The 18020-nt window shown below is 44.7% G+C and overlaps 1 protein-coding gene across 5 annotated transcripts in view; it reads left to right on the plus strand.

Annotated features, from left to right (window-relative positions):
• Nucleotides 1–18020, plus strand: part of GPR107 (G protein-coupled receptor 107) — a 156075-nt gene that overhangs the window by 75107 nt on the left and 62948 nt on the right. For all 5 annotated transcript variants that reach the window (XM_040324639.1, XM_040324640.1, XM_040324641.1 and 2 more), the window contains 4 exons: nt 10306–10379; nt 11439–11556; nt 15604–15734; nt 16349–16392. In XM_040324639.1, coding sequence (XP_040180573.1) covers nt 10306–10379; nt 11439–11556; nt 15604–15734; nt 16349–16392 — 367 coding nt within the window. The remainder of the gene's footprint in view (nt 1–10305; nt 10380–11438; nt 11557–15603; nt 15735–16348; nt 16393–18020) is intronic.

Consider the following 18020-nt stretch of genomic DNA (forward strand, 5'->3'; position numbering starts at 1 on the left):
AATGTTTTGATCGCTTCAATTGCCATCACAAAAAATGTAAGCATCCCTTGCGATAACAATACAGGATGACGGGTCCTCTTTATGGAGAGATCGGGGTTCTATAAGACCCCAAATCTCTCTTCCTACCTTTTTTTAAAAGCAAAATATATAAATAAGTGTCCTTTTGGTTTAAAAAGAAAAAAAAAGGCATTGGGTCCGAAGTGACTTCATGACGTTGCTCCAGTCTTCCTAGGCCATAGAGATCAGCGGAGGCCATCTTTCCTTTGTTCATCTCTATGCCCAGCCAGCACCCGATCGGTTTACTCTGGAGCTACCAAGCGCCCTGCTTCTAAAAGTGATCCTGTGGAGAATCCGCCGCTGGGACCACTTTCATCAGAAAAACCATTGCTTGAGAGAAAAACGTAATACGTAATGAGGATCGGAAATTACTGAAGTTATAGACCACCAGGCAACTAAAATTTTCAGAAAAAGGTTAGCAATATCAGTCCACATATTCCTCTTAGTATAGATGTTCTTTTAACGTTGGAGGTTTGTTTATAAAGCTAAAGGAGGAAGCAAATGTACATTTAAGGAAGTATAATTAACACTGAACATTCACATTTTTGACTGGTTCTCTTTCCTGCAGTTTAGCAGCTAGAGCTGTAATTTTCTTTCAATAAACCAGTGCCTTTATGGCATTTAGATCTGTTGGCATAGCTGCTTAGTTTTTTGCTTTACAACTTACGCTTGTAATAACTAAATGTTTCATGGGACAGCAGGGATGTCAGATTAAACACAGATGGTCCCCTGCTGCTGATGCTTACAGTAGATTAGCCTTGGGCTAACTTATTCAAAATGGGAAAAGATTGAGAGGAGGAAGAAGCATTAATAGGAAAATAAATTAAAACATTGCAAAAGAAACCAATGAAAGTACGAGAATATAATATACGGAGCTTAGTTTACAGACGGCTTAATTTCTTTATCGTACATCACGGGACACAGAGCGGCATTCATTACTATATGGGTTATATGGAGTACCTTCAGGTGTAGACACTGGCAATCTCAAACAGGAAATGCCCCTCCCTATATAACCCCCTCCCATAGGAGGAGTACCTCAGTTTTTACGCCAGTGTCTTAGGTGTTAGTCATGGTTTAGCTTGCCTCCGCATCCTTGGGATTAGGTGAGCTACCGGTTCTGTCCAAAAAAGCCTCAGCGCTAAAGTGGTCAGTAACCGGACCCCAAACCCTTGGGGTATAGCCCATAATGCTTTTCTTTTTAGAGAGCTGGACCCTGGGCCCAGAACTTAGAAACCTTTGGGTACCTAAAGTTTTCTGTTGCCAGGGTGCTATATGGGCCCAGGACAGTGGATCCTTCATAGGAACCCAGGGCCTGAAGGTCTAGACTTCCCCACGGAGATGGGGGAAGATTGGGCCTCTTGCTTGGCAAAGTCCTGCGGCATGGAGCAGGTAAGTGAGGGGAAAACTTGCGGAACTTGGTTCTTAGCAGGTTTTTTTCTGGGGGGTCACAGGGGACATGCCTAAAGTTATGCACTGCATCTGGCAAACTAGTCACATATCATAAAGATAGGATGGCTCTCTATGTATTATTCCCCATAAGATGTGACCTCCCTTGTAGTGTTGGAAAAGCATTGAGTGGGGCCTGTGTTATATAAAAATATATGTGTGTGTCAGAGAGCTTTGCTTACCTGCAGGCCTCCAGGCGATGCTCAATTCAGTCTTCCTCCTCAGAGCCTGCAAGCAGGCAAAACGCTGACCTCCTCATGGTTCCAGGCTGCAGGCTGCAGTTTGCTGGAACAGAGAGGTCCCTTCCTCCCAAAATCCCCCCCCCCTCCCCCTGTCGGGAGGGGCATTTCCTGTTTGAGATGGCTGGGGGGGAAGGGCGGGTCAGTGGCTTAAAGGAAGGGGCGGCCCTTCCTTGTTTGTTTGTTCCATTCAATACTTTGGAACTGAGGAGAAAGACCAGAGCGGCAGCACGGGGCGCCGAGGACACACAGTGGCCAGAAAGGATATTGCAGTCTTCAGAGGACTGTTTTTTCAAGCCTAGAAATAGGCTGTTTCTTTTCCATCTCATAGTTTTTCTTTGCAATACTACTCGGGGGGGACAGAATGTTTTTTCTTTCCTGGATTTGAAACAAAAAACGAAAAAAAAAAAAAAAAAAAAAAAGTCATCTAGGGGAGAGGAAGCATTTTTTTATCCCCCAAACAGGTGTTTGGACAATTAACTTTTATAGTTCCAAATACCAATAGGTAGCAGGTGTACCTCGGTATTGTACCACGGTATGCCGCTGTTTTCCCTACAGGGAGCCTTGGGGCCATCGGGATCTGGGGCTGGAGCTGACGCGGGTCAGTCCAACCCTAAGATGGTCACGGAGGAGGTATTACTCACCTCTTTAAAAGAGGGCAGTAAGCGGAATAGATCTCCGTCGCCCGAGCGCGGACCCTCAGAAGAGGAGGTCCTTTCCTCAGGGGAATTGGACGACCTCTTGGACAAGGACCAAGTAGGTTCAGGGATCGAAGACCCGGATACAGAGGAGTCTGGGGCAGTCTCCCTGAGGGAGAGCTGGTGGATTCAAGGATTGTCGGACTTGGTCCATAGGGCATTCAACTTGCCAGTACCAGATCTCCAGGTATCGACGGTTTCAGCTTTGGGCTCACTGAGGGCGCCTCAAAGCAATGCTGTGTTTCCGATCCATCCTCTATTAGAGGGAATTTTGTTCCAAGATTGGAACAAGCCAGATAAGATCTTCTTACCACCTAAAAGGTTCTCTGTCCTATATCCTATGGAAGAAAAATTTTCCAAAAGATGGGCTACTCCTGCAGTGGACGCAGCCATCTCATGTGTTAACAGATCGTTAACATGCCCTGTAGAAAACATACAGGTGTTCAAGGATCCAGTTGATAAGCGCTTGGAAGCACTACTTAAGAACTCCTTCACTACTGCAGGGGCAGTAGTACAGCCAGCTGTGGCTGCGATTGGGGTCGCTCAAGCATTATCGGATCAATTTAAGCAGATGCTTAAACTTATTCCGGCCCAGCAGGCAGAAAAATTTTCGGATGTCCCTAAGGCCATATGTTTTACGGTAGACGCAATCAAGGATTCTATCCAGCAAGCGTCACGTTTATCGTTATCCCTTATCCATATGAGAAGACTCTTATGGTTAAAAAGCTGGGAGGCTGAGCCCCCATGCAAGAAGCTCCTGGTAGGGTTCCCCTTCCATGGAGGACGACTCTTCGGAGAAGACCTAGATAAATACATTCAGACCATTTCAAACGGCAAGAGTACTCTCTTGCCAACTAAGAAGAAGGTTCAGGGACCTGCGTTTAAACGACAGTATTCCCCTGGGCAGGGGCCCTCTAATGCCAAGCAGTATCGACGGCCTCCTGCAAAAGCAAACTTCGGCTTCAACAGCAGATCACAAGGACAGGCTGTTAGAGGCAAAAGGCAGTGGTTTCGCAAACCAGCAAAACCAGCCCCCAAGCCAACCTTATGAAGGGGCGCCCCCACCCACGAAGGTGGGGGGAAGGCTGCGACTCTTTTCAGAGATTTGGGAAGCCAGCATTCCCGACGAGTGGGTACGGTCTTCCGTGGCCACAGGCTACAAATTAGATTTCCTAAGGTTTCCTCCTCCTCATTTCCAGAAGTGGAGGATTCCAAACGATCCGGAAAAGGGAGCCGCATTAAGATCGGCATTAGATCATCTACTTTCCCAGGAAGTAATAGTAGAGGTACCAGTCCTGGAACAGGGGCTGGGTTTCTACTCCAACCTATTCATCATCCCAAAATCCAATGGAGATGTCAGGCCAATTTTGGACCTAAAGATGGTAAATGCATATCTAAAGATCCGCTCATTTCGGATGGAATCCGTGCGGTCAGCAGCTGCCACACTCCAGAAGGACGACTTCATGGCGTCCATAGACATAAAGGATGCCTACCTTCATGTTCCAATTTATCAGCCACATCAAAGATATCTACGCTTCATGGTGGCTTCGCGTCACTTCCAATTCGTGGCGCTTCCCTTCGGGTTGGCTACGGCCCCCCGGGTGTTCACGAAGGTCCTAGCCCCAATCCTAGCCAAACTAAGGATCCAAGGGGTCACGATCCTAGCATACCTGGACGACCTCCTAGTCATAGATCACTCGTCTCCCGGCTTGGAGCGAGCAGTGGCCCTCACGGTCCAATACCTAGAGAGGTTCGGCTGGGTCCTAAATCGAGAAAAGTCAGCTTTCCAGCCCACAAAGCAGTTGGAATATCTCGGCATGAGATTAGACACAGAACAACAAGGAGTGTTCCTACCTCTAAGGAAGGTAAAAGCCATCAAGGAATTAATCCTACTGGTTCTAAGCAAGAAAGAACCGACTATTCGCCTATGTATGAGGTTACTAGGCAAGATGGTGGCCACATTCGAGGCGGTACCATACGCCCAGAGCCACACTCGCATCCTACAGGCAGCCATCCTGTCAGCATGGAGCAGAAGGCCACAGGCCTTGGATATCCCGTTGCCGCTCTCATCAAGAGTCCGACAAAGTCTGTGTTGGTGGTTAGACCCTCAGAATCTACTGAAGGGGAGGTCTTTCAGCCCAGTGGCTTGGAAGATAGTGACCACAGACGCCAGCCTGACGGGCTGGGGAGCAATTTTGGATGGTTGCACTCGCCAAGGTACTTGGGCAAAGCCAGAGAAGCAGTTGCCCATCAACATCTTGGAGCTCAGAGCTGCTCGACTAGCCCTCAGGGCTTGGACGTCAAAATTGCAGGGGTTCCCGGTGAGAATTCAATCAGACAATGCCACGGCCGTGGCATACATAAATCACCAAGGGGGAACCAGGAGTCAAGCCGCTCAGAGAGAGGTGAGCTTGATTCTTCTATGGGCAGAGGCTCATGTGCCCTGCATATCGGCAATATTCATTCCAGGAGTGGACAACTTTCAGGCGGACTTCTTAAGCCGCCAGACTCTATGGCCGGGGGAATGGTCTCTGCATCCACTAGTCTTTCAAGCACTCTGCCAAAGATGGGGAGTGCCGGATGTGGATATCATGGCATCGAGACTCAACAAGAAACTAGACAGGTTCATGTCCCGCTCAAGGGATCCGATGGCCTGCGGAACCGATGCGTTGGTTTGCCCTTGGCATCAGTTCAAACTTCTTTATGCGTTTCCCCCGCTCCAGTTACTACCCCGCCTGCTGCGCAGGATCCGGGGGAGCACATACCAGTCATCCTGGTAGCTCCAGCATGGCCCAGAAGGGCATGGTACTCACTAATCTTAAGGATGGTAGTGGGAGACCCTTGGACTCTTCCTCTACGGCCAGACCTGCTATCGCAAGGTCCGATCCTCCACCCTGCCTTACGGCATCTAAAATTGACGGCCTGGAAGCTGAATCCCTGATTCTCAGGGGTAGAGGTCTGTCTCAGAAAGTAATCTCTACCCTAATCAGAGCCAGGAAACCGGTCTCTAGGGTGATTTATTACAGGGTCTGGAAGGCCTATGTAGGCTGGTGTGAGTCCAAGCGATGGCTTTCTCGCAAATTTACCATCGATAGAGTATTAAGTTTTCTCCAGCTAGGAGTGGATAAAGGATTGGCATTAAGCACAATCAAAGGACAGATTTCTGCTCTGTCAGTGTGGTTTCAGCGGCCGCTGGCCACCCACTCGCTGGTTAAGACCTTCCTTCAAGGGGTCTTACGTATTAGACCTCCAGTTAAATCCCCGCTTTGTCCGTGGGATTTAAATCTTGTTCTGTCAAGTTTACAGAAACAACCGTTTGAGCCGTTGGCTGATATTCCTTTGGTTCTACTGACAAGGAAGTTAGTATTTTTGGTTGCCATAGTTTCCGCAAGAAGAGTTTCGGAACTGGCGGCCTTATCCTGTAAGGAACCATATCTTATTTTTAAGGACAGGGTCGTTCTCCGCCCTCATCCTTCCTTCCTACCGAAGGTTATATCCAGTTTTCATCTGAACCAGGATTTGGTATTACCATCCTTCTTCCCTAAACCTACTTCCAGAAAGGAAGGGTTGCTGCATACCTTGGATATTGTCAGGGCCATGAAGGCCTATCTTAAAGCTACAAAGAAGATCCGGAAAACAGATGTGCTGTTCATTCTACGGATGGGCCCAAGAAGGGGCAGGCAGCTGCAAAATCCACCATTTCTAGGTGGATTAAGCAATTAATCACTCAGGCCTACGGCTTGAAAGGGTTGCCTCCTCCAGTATCATTAAAGGCTCATTCTACTAGGGCCATGGGCGCCTCCTGGGCAGCACACCACCAGATCTCTATGGCTCAAGTTTGCAAGGCGGCAACCTGGTCTTCTGTCCACACATTTACAAAATTCTACAAGTTGGACGTAAGAAGGAATACTGATACTGCCTTCGGGCAGGCAGTGCTGCAGGCTGCAGTTTGAGACCCTCGGATTCCGGGGGCTCCTCTTTTTTTTGAGTTAAATTTAAAAATTTTATTTTTCTCAACTAAGTTGGATTTATTATGATTTGAGTATATCTCTAAATTAAATCCTTTTGTCTTGGAGATGTTCTCCCTCCCCTCATTGTAAGCATTGCTTTGGGACATCCCATATAGTAATGAATGCCGCTCTGTGTCCCGTGATGTACGATAAAGAAAAAGAGATTTTTAATACAGCTTACCTGTAAAATCTTTTTCTTGGAGTACATCACGGGACACAGAGCTCCCACCCCTCTTTTTTGAGGACCATTTTGGGAGGCATACTGCTTGCTACAAAACTGAGGTACTCCTCCTATGGGAGGGGGTTATATAGGGAGGGGCATTTCCTGTTTGAGATTGCCAGTGTCTACACCTGAAGGTACTCCATATAACCCATATAGTAATGAATGCCGCTCTGTGTCCCGTGATGTACTCCAAGAAAAAGATTTTACAGGTAAGCTGTATTAAAAATCTCTTTTTTTTTTTAAATGTGTTCTTTACCACTTGTCTACCAGGGTGCGATTATAAATGGCATAGAAGGCAAGTGGTTAAATCAAGATCATAGCTGCTACTGGCTTTAAGAGCTGACAAATGACTTTCAGATAAAAATGACCAGGTGTCTCTAGAACCACCTGATCACTTTTATAGACCCTCCTCCAATGTCTCCCTAAAAAACACCTGTTGACTGCCCATGCTATCCCTTGGGGGCTTGTGATGGCGATAAAGTAAAAAAAAAATATAAATATATATATATATATATATATATATATATATATATATATATAGCACCCCCATTGACCCCAAACACACACATATTAATAGCCCGGCATAGGGTGAGCACGTGTATGTAAACATCAATTGCACCACACGTGAGGTATGGTTGCAAACGTCGTGAGAGCAATAATTTTAAGGCCATAATTCATGGCTAACAAAACTGATGACCTGTAGAAGCTTTTTTTATCATTGTCTATGGAGACGTTTGGGCAGTATAATTTTTTGCAATTCCATGGGCAAGCACAATTTTAACACTTAACATATTTATCTGTTTTTTCGATACAACCCAAACAAAATTTGGTTAATAATATTGTGTGTGTCCTTTAGAGCAATTCATTTTAGTATACTGTATAACCCAAATTCCAAAATCGACAAAAATAATAAAATGATTTGCAAATCGCTTAAACCCGTAGTTTAAACCTGAGCATATGTACCATTTTAGGAAAATAAATTGTAATTTTGACAGGTCTCAAAACAGCTGGGACAAGGTGACATAAAGCTGGAAAAATAAGTGGTACTAACAAGGAAGTGGTGGAAGGACATTTTGCAGATAATTAAGTTAAATGGAAACTGGTCGAGGGTATGACTGAATATAAAAACCTCTAATGCCTCATACACACGATCAGTTTTTCCGCTAGGAAAACCGTGTTTTTTTTTATTTATTTTTCTCGGCAGGAAAACGGCTGAAATTGTCTTGCATACACACGGTCACTCAAATCTTGGCTGAAATTCCCGAACGTCAAGCACGCGGTGACGTACAACACGTACAACGAGCCAAGATCAATGAAGTTCAATAGGCAGTTCGGCTCTTCTGCTTGATTCTGAGCATGTGTGGTTTTTTTTGCACGTCGTAATTGCATAATGGCAGGAAAACTGACAGAAAAACTGTGATGAAGCATACACACGGTTGGTTTTCCTGACAAAAACCTCACATCGCACTTTTCCTGTCAGGAAAACTGGTCATGTGTACGAGGCATTCGAGTCTCTGAAGTAAAAATGGGCAAGAGGTTCACCAATCTATGAAAAACTGCATCTAAAAATTGTCTAACAATTTCAGAATAATGTTACTCAACGTTGAAATAAGTCATCTGCAGTACATATTGTATAAAGATTCTGAGAAGAAATCTGTGTGCAAGGGACGAGGCTAAAATGCAACATAGGATGCCCGTGATCTTCGGGCCCTCAGACTGCACTGCATTAAAAATGAAATGTGAAGCTCTATCATGCAAAGAAGCAGCCATATCTGAACATAATCCAGAAACATCAGTCTTCTCTTGGCCAAAGCTCATATAAAATGGTCTGTGGTTGGACAAATCAAAATGTTACATTCTTTTTAGCAACCATGGGTGTCGTGTCCTCCCGACTAAAGAGAAGAGAGACCTTCCAGCTTGTTACCAGTGCTCCGTTCAAAAGCCTGTATCTCTGATGGTATGGGGGCGCATTAGTGTATACAGAAAGAGCAGCTTGCAGATCTGGCTCCATCAATGCTAAATGATACATCCAGGTTTTAGAGCAGCATATGATCCCATCCAGACATCTTTTTCATGGAAGGCCTTGCATATTTCATCAGGACAATACTAAATCACTTTCTGCATGTATGATTCCAGCATGGCTTCATAGTAGAAGAGTTTGGGTGCCTAAAGTGGTTAAAAGGGCTCAAGGTTTTTTACCTTCATGTAGTCTATGCATGAAATTAAAAAATAACTTCTGTCTGCAGCAGGCCCCCTCTAATACCTGAGCCCCATCTCAATCCAGCGATTTGCATGAAAGCCATAGCTCTCCTTCACTGTCACAAAGGGGGGAGGTCTGATGCTAAACATGTTACACTCTAAATATGTGTGTAACATGTTCAGAAAGGTGAACTTATCCTTTAAAATGTGATGTATCATCTGTTGGGATCCTCCTTTTTAGACTATCAGCACGAGATCATCTCGTACCATATACATTTCTGAATGGAATTTATTTTGCCCCTGCTAAATTGGTGAGCATTTTTCCCACACAATCGTCTTAACTGTTGGAGGTGTGCTTCCACCCAGGCTGAATAAGTTTAATTCATAGTGCATTCCTGCACACATTTCATCACATAAATAATTTACATACAAACACTTACCCACTATACCCCTGATGGGGCACGAACATATTTAACTTCCTGTTTTGCTAATACAATTGTATGTCCCCTTAATTCGGTAGCATAATTGCCAATAATTCTTCTTTTGAATTTTTCTTAGACAGGGATTTCCTTCTTCCCAAGGTCCTTATCTGGAAATGACTCATACAAGTGCATAGAATGTAACCTCCTTGTCTTTAGACATCTAGTACAGTATACAGAACATAAACAATTTGCAGTTTCAGCATGCTTGTTCTCACTGCATAAATAGACCCCGTATTGTTACAGATAGAATGAGTAGTGTAATAATTGGGCATAAAGATGTCTGTTTTGGCTTTAACTGACATTTTCCTACAGGATATACATTGTCTGTGTGCCCCAAACACCTTTTGTAAACCTAGTTCTTATCTTGTTAAAGTAATAGTGATTTCATCACTGTACTGCACATAGCCTGTGCGGAGAACAAAAATGTGGGAGGGGCTCAGCAGGGCCCACACTGTCCAGGCTGCCTGAAATAACAGGAAGAGGAGGAGGCGGCGGATAGAAGACCAGCCACCTTGCACAAATGGAGATGGCAGCACTTCCTGGTCTTTAGTGACGGAAGTTCTTACAGTGGCAGAGTATCACTGCAAAAATGTGGGAGAAATACAAATAGTACACCAAGACTCAAGTAAGAATACACTATTTCTACAATAATTGCTTATAATGTTCGGTTTTAATTTTTTAATGATACTGCTGGAGTACCATGGAGTCTGTGGATTCCAGTGCAGACTGTAAATGGCCTTGATTTCTGTCCTGTCCGGACAACAAGCCCACCCCGCTAGTCGGTAAACTGTTGCTAGAACCACTAGAGGACATATTTTGATATTGGACCATTGGTGTAGTGCAAAGTGTTATATTGTCTGTGAACTTGTATCATGACCTGATCTGCAAACCTGGGAGGAGATATACACAGTACTGATGTAATGGTTTTATGTTTATTTTTTTCCTTTTTAGATCGATTATCATTACATCGCAACTCAAGGATATCCCATTGAAGGATGGGCCGTGGTGTACTACATCACCCATTTGTGAGTATAATGTTGGCATAACATTAGCCAGAGGGCTTATATTGTAACTCCATGAAGCACAACTTCAAAACATAACCACAAAAAATATCCATACTGTTCGGACTACAGGCATGAAACGGAACACAACATATAAATTATTCACAAATGTTTATTACAAAATGTATTCGTAAAAACACTCCTCTATAACAGGCTATAAAAGCAAGTGTTGACACATATTAAGGTGGGAGTAAACTATAATAAGGCTAACCTATAGGTACATTAAATATCTCCCTAACTTACACAGTTTAGGAGATGCAGCCGGTGATTTCACCTGCGCATGCGCTCTGAAGGAAGGGCATACCCGTGCTGTAAACGGAGACTCCCGCGTGCGGGAGTGACGTCCTCGCTGGCTCGGCCATTTATATTGCCAAAGCTTGCAAACCCAGAAGGAAGACCGGGTGAATATGGAAGCGCCTTCAGCGGCGACAGCAAAGGATGAGCTCCAGCGTGTTCACATAGTACACGTGCTGATGCCGCAAGAAAGTCTGCACGGCACTGCGCTAATCACAGCCAGGGAGATATTGTCTTGATGCTCGGCTGCAGAGATCAGGGAAAGATCTCGCTGGCTGTGATAAGCGCAGCACCGTGCAGACTTCCTGGCAGGCTCTGCACGTGTACTATGCGAACACGCTGGAGCTCATCCTTGGTGACAGTGCATCGCTGGAGGGCTTTGTTTTCAGGCAAGTCTGTCATAATGTGCGGCGCAGCCTAAGTCTGATCATTGGAGGAGAGCAGTCTAAATTCCAGCACAGCCAGAACACTGAATAATGCTGCGCTCTCATGCCTAGTGTGATCAGTTTTTAATAGAAAAATGTAAGGTCCCGCAAGAACATCAGGAATTTTACATGGGAAGCAATACTAACAGAACAGGATACTTTCTCATACAAGTACATGGTACAGCAGGCACATACCAGGAATATGAATTGTTGGGTTTACGTATTCTTTAGGTATTCTAATGTTTTCTGAGTTTTGTCTAAAGGCCTTTAATAAAAGCTGATCCCCATTTTTTTCATTCATCAGGCTGAAAGGAGCACTCCTGTTCATCACCATTGCATTGATCGGAACAGGCTGGGCTTTTGTGAAACACATCCTGTCTGATAAGGATAAAAAGATCTTCATGATTGTGATTCCTCTGCAGGTAAGTGCTTATAGCTGCTTTATGCACTTCAAGTAAAGCACAGGTTGCCTACTCTTGTCTTTATCAGCCAGTAAGGCCCCTTTCACACTGGGACGGGAGGTGCGGTGGCACTATACCGTCGGAATTGCAGGGGTATTCGCCCGTTGGTGGTGCGGAATTAACCCCCACTAGTGGCCAAAAAAGGGTTAGTACTGCCCACAATGCATCTCTACAGAGGCGCATTGCAGGCAGTATAGCCGCAGTGTCCCATTGTTTTCAATGGGAAGGAGCGGTAAATGCACCGCTCCAAAGATGCTGCTAGCGGGACTTTTGGAGCGGTCCTGCCAGCTCATCGCCTCATTGTGAAAGCACTCGGGCTTTCACACTGAGACTGCAAGGCAGGAGTTTTTCAGGTGGTATTTAGGCGCTATTTTTAGCGCTAAAATGCCTGAAAAGCTCCTCAGTGTGAAAGGGGTCTAAATGTTATCGTAACCGTACAGTACAGGATATAGGACTTTTAGTGTGCACTTGTATAACCCCACCCACTACTCTGTCCTAAGATGATGTACCCTTTTTTTCCATTCTAAGCTTTTTTTCTCTTTAAACCATTTTTTATTTTTATTTTTTTCTTCCGACACTTCTTTCAAGATCTGACTGCTTATTACCTTGTGTTATCTAGCAGTTTCCAGGTCAGTACCGCTCATTATTTCTTCAGGGGCCGACCTGTTATGTTTGCTTTGGGCACTGGAATCTGCGTAAGCCACTCGCCTTATCTTGAAATGCAACATGCTTAAATAGCTGCAGGGTATGATGCGGGTCCAGTGCTGTAGTCCATTTCTGTGGTTCCCAGATATTGAAGACACCTTTTGGGGGGTATGTCTAACATAATGGATGAAGCCTGGATCCCTATCTAAGTAGGCTTTGTGTCATTGATAAGATAAGAGCGGGTTTCCCTGTGTGTTGTCGCTGGTTCCTGGTTTTTAACCAGATGAACCTTAGGTAGTAAACAATGTAGTTTTATAGACGGATGATTGGGGAATTATTTGTTTTGTTGTGGTACCCCCTGACTTGTTATCACTAATGTGTCTGGACACAAGTCATTTTAGATTTGTCTTTGTTTCCTTGCTTTGTCTCAGGAGGGTGAGGTATCTGCATTTTTGTTATGGCTCCTTTGTTCTGACTTGCAAAGCCCCAACTCTGTTCTGTGAGTACCCCACTGAGGATCCCCTCATTTAGCAATATCAGATCACAGGAGCTGGGACAAAAGGGCCAAATAAGATGCATTCTGCAGACTACCCCACTCTGTGATAGCTGTTCCCTTGTCCTGGTACAAGGTCCTATTGTGACGCTGCTCTCCTCTGACTCCTTCCCTCTCAGGCATGCGGCTTAACTAAATCCGATTTCTCTGCTACTATGTCTGAAGTCTATGGAAAACATTTGCCACTTTTAGAACCTTCAAGTCCCAGGGGTCATTGGTGGATCCTGCCATTTCAGTTCTCGAATGCCTTATGGTTCCTAATTAACAGACCTGTGTTTGATGACCCTGCCTTCTTACAGCTGATGCCTCAGCCCTATTGGTTTGTGCTGACATTCTAGAGCAGCTTGTTTTCAATTCCGGTACTGGTACCGTGGCACCCCGGGGTGTCTTCTGCTTTCTTCATAGGTGGCTTTGCAAAATCATCCAAAAATTGTCAATACTTGGATGGGTGAATTAAGCCTGTGTATCTTGTTACACAAAGCCACGGGTTTTTTTTTTGTTTTTTGCGGCATTACATCCATGTGCACCATGTCGGTCAGCTGCTGGCCTCCTAAAGTCTGACATCGGTTGATTAAGAGGACATTGGGCACCTGAGGATATCCTTGTTTGCCCCTGCCCTGCCTTTCTTCATCCACACTGGTGTCACATTAGCTGAATGAAGGGGAGAAGATGATTAAGATTATAGGAATTTTGACTAGTGTTAACTTTAATTTCCTTATCTTGCAGTACAGAACACAGGTCCCACCCCTCTTGTCTTCTCTCTTCGTTGCTTGTTAAAAAAAAAAAAAAAATCTGAGTCTGTGGGATTATATGATTGCACACTAAGGGTAGCACGAGCAAGTTTTTTGGCCAGTGTTAATTCACCTGAAGGTATCCTGCATACTGTACAGCCCAGGGTCTATGAATACAGGTTCTATGTCCTGTACTCCAAGAAAATAGTTTTTCAGGTAAGGTAAAATTACTAGTTTTGCCTTTCTCTGATTTTTCACTTTGTCGCTTTCCCTTATTTTGGTCAAATCCTGCCTACTGCTATCCCGCTATTCAGTAAGGCTTTCTTTAGTGGGCATTAATACCTTTTTCATAGTGAAGTAAAAGGGTACATGATTCGCTGTTTGGCTTCTTGTGTTATAGAGGAAGTAAAGTCTTCCTCTATGATTGTACCTATAATAAAGCTTACCTGTAGGTACTGTAAATATCTCCTAAACTTGCACTGTTTAGGAGATATTTACTATATACACCGCCACCGACATCATTGGCGCATGCGCACTGAAGGAATGGCCTGCTCGTGCCATTTCTTCAGGGCCCGTGTCGTGACCGGAGTAACGTCATCACAGCCCTGGTCAATCGCAGCACCGGAGCCTGCGAACCCAGAAGTAACTCCGGAAAAATGTTGGCCATGTCAGCGGTGTTCCGCGCCAATTTAGAGCATCGTTCTAAGGGAAGTATTTCATAATGGGCTAGTATTTTTATTTTTATTTTTTGAGGTTTACAACCGCTTTACCACTTGCTGATGACTGGCCGTCATAACGCCCTGGGCTTTGTGTGGTGATATCTGATTGATACCTGCAGGCATCATTCAGATATCTGCTTTTTCAGCCGCTGATTCCCTACACCATAAGAATGATCATAGCGGCTCGTCAGCCGCTTGATCGTTCTTACAGGTGGCGAGAAGGGACGCCCCCTCCCTACTGCCCTCCGGTGCTTCTACCGACTTGCCGCTGCGATCGGTGAGTCAGAGAACGGATCCGCCGGTCCCGGATCTTCAGCATAGAGATTTCCGGCGGATCAGATGGTGGCCAAAGTCTCTATGATCGTCGGAGGCCGGGCACAATGTTACGACGTCATGCCCGGCCTCTGCATTCAAACAAATTGCGCCGCCTCGGATTTCCAGACAAACTTTTTTTTTTTTTTGTCAGGCTTCCCAGCCTAGAGGTGAGATGTGGGGTCTTCTTGACCCCATATCTCACTGTAAAGCGGTCCGATCGTGCCATATTCCTATTACAAGGGATGTTTACATTCCTTGTAATAGGCATAAAAGTGATCATAATTTTTTTTTAAAGTGTCAAACTAAAAAGCAGAGCGTGGAATTAACAATGTATATATTATTATTATTTTTTTTTTTAAGTGCCCCTGTCCCCGTGTGCTCGCACGCAGAAGCAAACGCATATGTAAGCACCGCCCACATATGAAAACTGTGTTCAAACCACACATGTGAGGTGTCCCTGCGAACGTTGGAGCAATAATTTTAGCCCTAGACCTCCTCTGTAACTCAAAACATGTAACCAGTAAAAAAAAAAAGTGTCGCCTGTGGTGTTTTTTAAGTACCGAAGTTTGGTGCCATTCCACGAGCATGTGCAATTTTGAAGCGTGACATGTTGGGTATCAACTTACTCGGTCTAACTTCATCTTTCACATTATGGAAAAATTGGACTAACTTCACTGTCGTGTGTGTGTGTTTTTTTTTTTTTTAAGCATGACGTTCCCAAACCCCAAAAAAAAGTTTTGAAAAATTGCTGAGCAAATACCATGCAAGATAAAAAGTTGCATGGTAGCGAACAAATTATGCTTTTTACAGGTAGGATAGAAATGTCAGAATTGGCCTGGTTGGTAAGTGGTTAATGCATGGGTGTGTCTCTCACACGCTGAGTGCATTTCCTGCGTGTTTATTTTCTCCCGCATAAATTAACTTTTTTTACTCAATTTTTTATTTTGCTGACCCCGCAGCGTATTTTTTACATGCTGTTGTCCCAACTGAATAAATTTTACAGGTATGTGTTTGGAATTATTTAATGCATTGATTCTGTTGGCAGGTACTAGCTAATGTAGCATACATCATCATCGAGTCTACAGAACAAGGCACAACAGAGTATGGGCTGTGGAAAGAAATCCTGTTCCTTGTAGACCTCCTGTGTTGCGGTGCAATCTTGTTCCCTGTCATATGGTAAGTCTTCTGGTTGTTCTGCTGTTGTAAACTTTCTGTGAAAGGAAGGACTTTTATGCAGACTTTTTGCACTACAGGCAGGACAGTGATGTACGTGACCTAACTTTAACTGCAGTAAAGCAGTACAGCTTGGTCACCGACCCACCCTAATTTGCTAATTGGAATAGGCATCACCACACTGGTGAGGTCATCTTTCTACTCTTTTCTCCTGTTAGCATCACCTTGTATTTGATTGACAGGACTGTGGAGACTCATTGGCTTTCACTGCTGTCCCACCCTCCCACAGTCTCTGCCCTGCTGTAAAGGGCATTACAAATAACTAATAAGACAACATTTTGGGAGCTCATCTGACATACCTTTTTACTGTTAGTTTTTTAAGTGAACCTTTTGCTTTGGTCATGCACTGTAAAGCAACAGGGTCACTCTGCCAACTCCCCCAGCTACTTATATTTACCTTCAATATATTTATATGCTGCTTCGTTTACTTGCAAAGGAGACGTGACATATCAGGTACTTCTAGGTATGAGGAATTATGGACCCATGTATTCCATCTTCCCATGTGTTGGCACTAGTGCTTTATACATACTGCAGTTATATTTTGTCTGTCTTGCTAGGTCAATCCGCCACCTACAGGAAGCCTCCGCAACAGATGGAAAGGGTGAGTTCATTATTTAATTATTTTTTGTTGGTTGCCCTGCAAATTTGATTTGTTAAATGTCTCTAACCTTTTTGCTCTGTCTGCTAATAGAGCAGTGAACACATTCATTCGTATAGCTAGAATAGTTTTTTTATCTTTTTTACGCCTGCATTTTGAAAGTCTTGCTTATATTTATTTTTTGCAAAATATTTTTTATTGAAGTTTACATTTAGTATAGAAAACTTGCCCACGCAGGGGCCAAACATTTGCCCACACAGGGGCAGTTCCTCTGTTGCGGCAACATAGCGCAACAGGGCACAACATAAACAACCTAACTTAACTTATACTATAACCCCAATGTGGGGAGAGGTTCAGTTCAGGAGAATCTGTGCTCAAATTGGTACCGACAGGATAATGCGAACATGAGAATAGTTGGGTCAATAAACTAACAGACTAAAGATATATTTTCAATCTAGTCATTGGTTACTGCATCAGTTGCTGTGGTATTATCATCTAGCCAACAGTTCCATACCATCTCAAATTTTTGTTGACATCCCCTGCCCCAGTAGGCGGCTCTATATAGGGGCAAACTGGCATTCACTAGGCTTTTCCAGAATCTGACAGAGGGGGAGACGATTATTTCCAGTTAATTGTAATGGCCTTACGAGCATAATATAATGGGGATATGAGTATTTTTCTGGCTCTGATCATTGACATTTGCTCCACCAGTCCCAGCAGACAATATTTATGATCAAAAGGAGCACGAGTCTTAGTGACCTTAGCAATCACCTTGAGTACTTCTTTCCAATAATGTTCGATTGCCGGGCAAACCCCAAAAATGTGGAAAAGGTCACCCGGTCGCTAGGAGCCACGCAGCATGCCAGAGAATGTGCCGGCGACATCTGGTGCAGCCTGTGAGGTTTGTAGTGAGCCCTATGCACAATTTTGTATTGGACCAGTTTGTCCCTTGCTGAGACCAGAGGGGAGAAGGGAAAGTCCCGAATCTCCCTCCAGTCCTCGTCTAGCTCCGATATGTCCCCCACCCATTTCCTGCGGAGGGAGGACAACGGGGGCGGAAGCAACCAGCAGGGACCAATAAAGCTGATACGTGGGTTTCTCCAAGTTTTTCACCCGAAGGGTGGATTCGAGCTCCGAGTATGCCAATTCCACTGGTCAGCTTAAGAACTGGCACCTGTAGGCATGCGCGACTTGACGATGCCTAAAATTGGCTTGTGCAGGCACATTAAATTTGGCGCGTTAAACTTGAAAGGGGGTAAGCTCTCTTTTGGTGATAACATGCTCAAGGGTCAGTATTTTGTATTTGGCCCAGGTTTGTGGATCCGGGATGGTATTGAACTGTGATAGGTTAGGGTTCAGCCACGGGGGGGGGGGGGGGGGGGCGTGAGGAGACCGGCTGGGTTGCCCTCAGCGCCTCACCCACCTTCCATGCCTGCGTAGTGGTACGCACAGAAGGGGTGAGATGGTAAGGAGTTTTAGGCCCCCTGAATATCAACACCTTCAAGGCCTCTAGAGACCACAGAGTTGTCGCAGAGTTGGTCAGGTCTGGCTGCAGCCACCAATGGGCGGTCACAAGCTGAGTGGCAATCAAGTAATACTTGTGGCAATCAGTGAGAGGCAAACCCCTATTG

This window comes from Rana temporaria, chromosome 9, assembly GCF_905171775.1.
Source record: "Rana temporaria chromosome 9, aRanTem1.1, whole genome shotgun sequence".
Lineage (NCBI taxonomy): Eukaryota > Metazoa > Chordata > Amphibia > Anura > Ranidae > Rana > Rana temporaria.